This window comes from Cryptomeria japonica, chromosome 8 (genome assembly GCF_030272615.1).
Source record: "Cryptomeria japonica chromosome 8, Sugi_1.0, whole genome shotgun sequence".
Taxonomy (NCBI): Eukaryota; Viridiplantae; Streptophyta; class Pinopsida; order Cupressales; family Cupressaceae; genus Cryptomeria; species Cryptomeria japonica.
Genome location: NC_081412.1, coordinates 532,550,246 through 532,557,849, shown reverse-complemented (window position 1 = coordinate 532,557,849; position 7,604 = coordinate 532,550,246). Strand labels below are relative to the sequence as shown.

General features: G+C 33.9%; 1 protein-coding gene across 1 annotated transcript; it reads left to right on the top strand.

Annotated features, from left to right (window-relative positions):
- The first annotated feature begins 288 nt into the window (after window positions 1–288).
- On the top strand, window positions 289–5,003 carry LOC131063718 (WAT1-related protein At5g07050). Its single transcript, XM_057997616.2, has 7 exons — window positions 289–573; window positions 1,165–1,227; window positions 1,354–1,470; window positions 1,864–2,107; window positions 2,229–2,387; window positions 2,888–3,039; window positions 4,483–5,003. Exons 1-7 carry the CDS (start codon window positions 380–382, stop codon window positions 4,727–4,729), a joined length of 1,176 nt encoding a protein of 391 aa, XP_057853599.1. The 5' UTR covers window positions 289–379; the 3' UTR covers window positions 4,730–5,003.
- Window positions 5,004–7,604: the final 2,601 nt, after the last annotated feature.

Below are 7,604 nucleotides of genomic sequence, written 5' to 3'. Positions count from 1 at the left end.
CATATTTATCCATTTCCTAATAATTAAACACAAAAAAAGTGTCCCTCAATCTCATGTGGAGGAACTGTGTCCAAGAGCTTGAATAATATCTGCCCAACCCAACAACATATATCACGTTTGCCTAGGGTTAAATAACGTGAATTATGTGGCTTGAAATTACCCGAAAGGGTGCAGTCACCGTTTGAAAACCCTATTGGATTTTTTTGTCAGCTTGCGTGTAGAGATTTTGTTCATTCCTTAGGAGGTCTTGGTGCATCTTGTTTGTCTATAAATATCCACTCACTCATAAACTCTTACATATTGTGCCTCAAGTGTGGTATTAAGATTAGGAATCAAGTTGAAATCCAAGGTAGAGAGGAGATTTCAACTTAGTAAAACTATGGCGAAGAGGATGGAGCTATATGAGAAATCAAAGCCGTACATTGCAATGACGTCTCTGCAGTTTGGATATGCAGGGATGGCCATACTCACCAAGATCTCTCTCAATGATGGGATGAGTCACTATGTCCTGGTTGTGTATAGGCACCTAGTTGCTACCGTGGTCCTAGCTCCTTTTGCCTTCTTCCTTGAAAGGTATTTAAGGTTCTTGGTCTTAGTGAATCACTAAGTTCCTGGGAAAAAACTGTATGTTTAGCTTGTAAATTGATGTTTAGATCATCTTCTAAATAACCCATGATCAAGGTGATACTTGTTTTGCTTCTTGAAAGGCATTTAAAATTCTTCAATTCAGAGGGGAAAAAAAATGGGTATGGTGATAGTTTTATTTTGCTTCTTGAAAGGTATTTAAGATTCTTCAATTCAATAAAAGATTTATTAAAAAAAATGGTATGGTTATAGGTTTGTTTTACTTCTTGAAAGGAATTCATGGTTCTTAGATTCAAGAAAAAGTTTTGGACAAAAATTGGTATAGTGAGAGTTTTGTTTTACTTCTTGGATGATATTTAAGGTTTAGTTTGTTTGCTTTTAATGGGTGTTTATATAACACTCCCTAACCTATGATCAGTGTGAGAAAACTGAATATAGTTTTGTTTACTTCTAACAGGAAAAGGTTTCTTAATCAACCAACTTTATTTAAGTTTTATTCAGTAGAATGCATATAGCTTTGTTTACTTCTAACAGGAAAAGGTTTCTTAATCAACCAGCTTTGTCAAAATGCTTTTGCAGGAAGGTCAGAACCAAAATCGATTTTCGCATATTTTGTGAAATATTTGCGCTGGGTTTGTTGGGGTATGTATGATGCTCTCGTTACCTGGTTTCTATTTTTCTTGCTGGTTTCCTGCCACAGATTTTAATGGAGAATGGGAAGTATATTGTTATTAAAGAGTTGGAAAAATTGTTTATGAATTTGTGCAGCCCTGTACTGGATCAGAATTTCTATTATCTGGGTTTGAAATATACTTCTCCTACCTTTGGAGGTGCAATGAATAACTTGGTCCCTGCTACAGCTTTTGTTATTGCTCTTGTCTGCAGGTGATACAGCTTTATGTGCGAAGTTGTTATACTTCAAAAGCTTGTGCAACTAAAACTCTATATAATATAACTTATTTTATTACTGATGACATTCGTTTGATATGTAATCAATCAATGGTTTAGTGGGAGATACTTAATTGTTCCCTTTAGTTCTTTAATGAGCAAAAACCTATATAATTTTATATGTCATTTGTCTAAATTCAATCAATCTGTCTCATATGTTAAAGTAATTGCATGGGCTTTTTTAGCTGATTTTTCTATTGGATTTGAGATTAAAAATTCTAAATTAAAAAAAGTATTACTTATCATAAAGGTAATTCATAATATTATATGTATAGAGACAGCTTTTATCATAGAGACTGCTTATGATTCGACGTATGTTATATTGTTTAGAATGGAAAAAGTAAAGATTCGACAGATACGCAGCCAAGCAAAGTTATTTGGAACTTTACTATGCGTTGGTGGTGCAATGCTTATGACATTTTACAAAGGAGCTCTTGTTCCCATGCCTTGGTCTTCACATCTCCAAAGCCATTCCTCAACTGCTTCTTCTCATGACAGTACTAGTAACATGATAAAAGGTTTCATCTGTTCTCTTATTGCAATGGTTGCTTGGGCATCCTTGTTTGTTCTTCAGGTAACCAACATTACTTGTTTAAAAAATTGTTTCTTGTTCAAAATAAGCTTTTAGTATAATGTGGTCATATTATATTGAACAGATTCCTTCATGTTCTAACTTTATGCATGTCATAACTCAGGCTTCAGTTTCTGAGAGGTACCCAGCCCAACTTTCTCTTGCCACCTTAATATGCTTTATGGGCACAATACAGTCAACTGTAATCACCGTGGCTGTTGAAAGGCACTTGTCTACCTGGGCAATCGGATGGGACATGAACCTTCTCACTGCTTTCTATTCAGTAAGTGTTGATCATTGGGTCTAACTTGTTATAAAAAATAGGCTACCTTTTATTTTCATTTTTTAAAATTTAAAGCAGAAGGTAATTATAAGGTCTTTAAGTAAAGTCTTTTAATGGTTTTATTTAGTGTGTATAGAAAAGTTTAATCAACATACTTTCAGTTTCTAATTGTTTAAGTGATTCATCTGAAATTACAATAGTTTTTTCAATAAAATTCATATATCAATATGATTTCAGATGAACCACCTAAACAAATTAAAATTTTAAATATATTATTTAAATCAAATTATATAGACTTGATCAAATTCTTTAACAAACAACATACCTATCATTTAAATTTTGAATATACAAATTAATAGATAAAACTTCATTTTAAAAATTCTGAAGTACCGACTGAAAGAGTACATCATGTTGTAAGCTATTTTAAAGTTTACCCATTGCCGGCTAAAACTTCATTTTTAAGGGCTCTAAAGTGCTAACTGAGAAACTGATAAACGCAGGGAATACTGGGTTCAGGAGTTGCATATTTTGTGCAAGGGATGTGCATGAAAGTGAAGGGTCCTGTCTTTGCCACGGCATTCAGTCCTTTGACCATGATTATTTCAGCAATAATGGACTCAATTATCCTCCACCAGAACATTTATGTGGGCAGGTTTGTTTGTTAGCCATTTCCTATTCAAAATGAGTATATATCTATTAAAACTAAACAGCCAATATATTTAAGTTATGATTCTTTTACAGTTCATGAAAATATATTATAATATTTTTGGTGAAAATTTTGATCATATTTCATATTTTTTCATAATAAATAATTTTGTTTATTAGCAGTTTTCTAATAATAATTGTTTCTCTTTTTCTTAATAATAGATCACATTCCATATTTCATAATAGAAGAGACTGTTTATTAGTCATTTTCTAACAGCTATTGTTTGTCTTCTTCCTAATAATAGAACACACTTCATATTCCATAATTACAAATTAGAAATTTTTTATTAGCCATTTCCTAACAATGATTGTTTTTCTCCTTCCTAATAATAGATCACACTCCATATTCCATAATCAAGTAAAAGCGATTATTTATTAGTCATTTTTTAACAGTGATTGTTTGTCTTCATCATAATAATAGATCACACTACATATTCCATAATCACAAAGAATGTTTATTAGCCATTTTTTAACAGTAATTGTTTGTCTTCTTCATAATAATAGATCACACTCCATATTGCATAATCAAGAAGAAGAGATTGTTTATTAGTGATTTTTTAACAATAATTGTTTCTCTTCTCCCTCATTATAGATCACACTCCATACCCATAATCAAGAAAAAGAAATTGTTTATTAGCCATTTTCCAACAACTTGTTTCTCTTCTTCCTAATAATAGGCCACACCCTATATTCCGTAATCAAGAAGAAGAGATTGTTTACTAGCTATTTTCAAACAATAATTGTTTCTCTTCTTCCTAATGTAGCTCACACCCCATTTCCATAATCAAGAAGAAGAGATTGCTTATTCAACTTTTCTAACCATGATTTATTCTCTTCTCCCTAATAATATATTACAGTGCATTTTCCATAATCAAGAAGAAGAGATTGTTTATTAGCCATTTTCTAACAATAATCATTTCTCTTCTTCCTAATAATAGACCACACTCGTATTCCATACCCAAAAAGAAAAGATTGTTTATTAGCCGATTTCTAACAATGATTGATTCTCTTCTACCTAATAAAATATCAGTCTATATTCCATAATCAAGAAGAAGAGATTGTTTACTAGCGGTTTTCTTCTCAATGATAGTTTATGAGCAACTTTCTAACAATGATTGTTTCTCTTCTGTTTCTCTATAATCTATCTTTCAGCAGCATTCTGTAAGTGGATTTCAGATTCAGACATCCGTCTGTACAGGATTTTGAGTCCCTTTAAAACATGTCAGATCCCTGCATCCTTTTGAATCCCTTTAAAACATATTTTACCATTAATCAAAAACTATGATTGTTTCTCTTCTTCTTCCTACTAATAGATCACGAAATGTAATCCTATGTACTTTTATCACATAACATACAAATTTCTAACTCAAGTTAATGCAATGCAATGCAGCATTCTTGGAGCAGTGATCATTGTGACAGGGCTGTATGGTGTCCTGTGGGGCAAAGTGAAGGACAGCAAGCTGTCCACTGAAGACTCTACGGAAATGCTTCCCACTTCCTATTCGTGCAATGACAAGGCCAAGCTTGAAAATACTGAGACTGTGGCAGTGCCAGACAATATGGGTATTGCTGTGATGAATGGGAAAGACAAGCACAACCACCACAACCAACCAGTGGTGATTGATGAGGAAAAGTAGTGGACGAACACTAGGTGAGTTGAGGTAGACAATTGGGCAGTTTCAGAGTGGGTATTGAAAAGAAAGAATCCCTTTCGCATGCCTCCAATGATTCGATGTGTCCATCGAATGGGTCTTTGATAGGATTGTTTCGACTACTTTTATATATTCTCCATAAATAAAAGAGGAGATTATTGTACGTCTTTCTGAATCTAGTTGTTGGGATTTCACTATATTTTGTAAAAGCTTGTTATTTCAAAACGTTCCAAAGCAAAAAAAAGTTTTTTTAATTGCCCACCTGCGTAAATTTTACTACAAAACTTGTCGTATTACTTTTGAGCATGCAAGAATATCTTGTTCTTGAATTTAAAATTATTTTCTTACAATGCTTTTTGAATTACGTAGTCGTGCACTTTATTCTCCTCGTTGATTTTAGGGTTAAATTATATTGATCGTATTCACATAGCTCAAATTCAATTGACCGGAAGAAAGTAAAAAATTAATTCAAACTTTTATAATGTTGATGTAATTATCAAGTGAAGAATGGATTTGACCTTTAGCTTTTTTATTTTTTAATATTTCCTTATTTTTTTTCTTTTTATGATATCACTTGTATAATTAGCAATGTCAATTGTAAAACTAGTTCACACTGGTAGTGGAATTAGACTTGGACTTAAAAGTTTGTCAAAAAAATGTCAATTGTAAAATTCAATATATATATAATTATTTTATTTTTTACATAAACATATAAATTTTGATTTTATGTTATTATATCGTTTATATTATTTTTATTAGAAAAATAAATAAATTTATTTTTATCTTTAAATTCTATTTATATAAAAATATATATATTTGATTTCTATATACATATAAAATAGTATCATTTATGTAATATTTAATTATGTACATTATTTTTTTATATTGACCTAAAAGTTGATTATGGTAAAAGCATAGTGGAAAAATTGCGTGGGGATCAACAAACATGAAGTACATGATATAAAGTTGATTATGTTAAAACTATAGAAGAAAGGGTACATAAAAATTTCAACAAACATCAAATCCATGACTTAAAGTTGATTATGGTAAAAGCATATTGAAAAAATTACATATAGATCAACAAACATTAAGTACATGACTTAAAAATTTGATTATGTTACAAGTATAGAAGAAAGAGTACATAAAAATATCCGTAAAATGAATTAAAGATTTATTATGTTACAAGTATCGAAAAAAGGTTATACAAAGATATCAATAAACATAAATTACATTGGTATAGAAAAAAGATGACATAAATATTTCAACAAACATCATATACATTATGAGTATGTCTTTTTTTTAATTAAGGGTAAACAGGTTTTGAGGGGACCAGAAACCCTGTAAACAATTATGAGGGGACCCGAAACCCCACAAGTTTTGAAGGGACCTAAAACCCTTAGATTTTACCAAGATCTAGAACCCACATTACAACTCTGCTAAAATAAAAAAAACATCAACATACTAGCAGCCAAGCCACAAACTAGACAAATTCGTCCCTAACACATAAACAAGGGTTTTACAAGGTTCCCTTAACCTACAGATGTTTCCATGGGTGAATCTTAACACCCATCACCTTCAAAAACACCAGATTACAATAGATCAACACATACTCACAATCTGGCCTAATGGGGTTTTGAAAGGCTCCCCTAACCTTCATCAAGGGTTTTAAACTGGCTCCCAAAACCAGCAAACAAGGGTTTTTCCAAGCTCCCTTAACCTATAATGTCATCAGCTTGCCAACAGCACAACTAACCCTTAACCAAAAACCATCACTGGCCATACTAGGCCCTTTAAAATTGCTAGCATCCAGCTTGCCTGTGGAACGAACAAGGCTCCCACAACCAACACACATGAAAAAGAGAAGAACCTGAAAGAACACATGGGGGTTTTGAAAGGATCCCCTAACCTTCATGACATACATTAGGAGGGTTTTGGAAGGCTGCCTCAAACCCCAAAGAAGTATGGACAACAGGGTTTAAAAAACCAAGACCTGACCATGAAGATCCACAAGAAAGTAATGGCAGGTGGCCTCAGCTAGCAACTCGAGCAACATCCTCACCCAAAAGACCTTCTCCCACCATCTCCCCACCTCAATAGGACTAGAAAGAAGGCAGATCATCAGCCTTGGAAACTCTCTTGTAGCAAGCAGAAAACCCGTCTGCTCCCAACCACCAAATCTCTGCCTCAATAGGAGAAAGGGCCACCTCAGATAGGCTGGGAAAAGAGCATCCCAAAATCCCACACATTACAGTCATGGACGAACAAAGAAAAATATCTTTTACCTCAGAAGGAGGACTGCCCAGAATAGAGAGAAAGTCGATCAACCATGTCTTTAACTCAACAAAAGACAGGTCCACCCCCAAAGGACAAAAATGATAGCCAAGAGAGAACCCGAACAATCCTTTCTCAGCCAAAAAAGTCCCCTCCATCAGAACAATAGAGCAACCTATCACCAGGAAGGATCTAGGAGAACAGGGGAAGTGAGCAGAAGAAACCCAAGCCAAAGATGAAACAAGAGAAGACCAAAGGGTTTGCTCATCCCAGAAACAACAAATCCCCTCCAAAACAACCACACTCTACCAAGGCCAAACAAATCCATTCTTCATGAAACTCGACAAAGTAGAGAGGAACAGGGGATCCCCCCATATGGGCAAGAAAAGGAGAAGGCGACGCTGAACAACTTACAATCCACTGCAGCACTCCAAGGACAAACCTGCACCACCGAGAGAGATGGACCAAATAGAGAGGGATGACAACAAGACACCATACACCCCTGAGAAGACCCCAAAACCAGGCAAGACACAGATCTCCCCATATGGGCAAGATATAGAGAAGGCAGCGCTGAACAGCCTACAACCCA

What these genes read in the sequence shown, in the direction of transcription:
- LOC131063718 (XM_057997616.2), top strand. Translation starts at nt 380, where the DNA reads ATGGCGAAGAGGATGGAGCTATATGAGAAATCAAAGCCGTACATTGCA. An exon ending in TTTGCCTTCTTCCTTGAAAG is followed by an intron (nt 574 to 1,164) that starts GTATTTAAGGTT and finishes ATGCTTTTGCAG; the next exon opens with GAAGGTCAGAACCAAAATCG. An exon ending in GTTATTGCTCTTGTCTGCAG is followed by an intron (nt 1,471 to 1,863) that starts GTGATACAGCTT and finishes TATATTGTTTAG; the next exon opens with AATGGAAAAAGTAAAGATTC.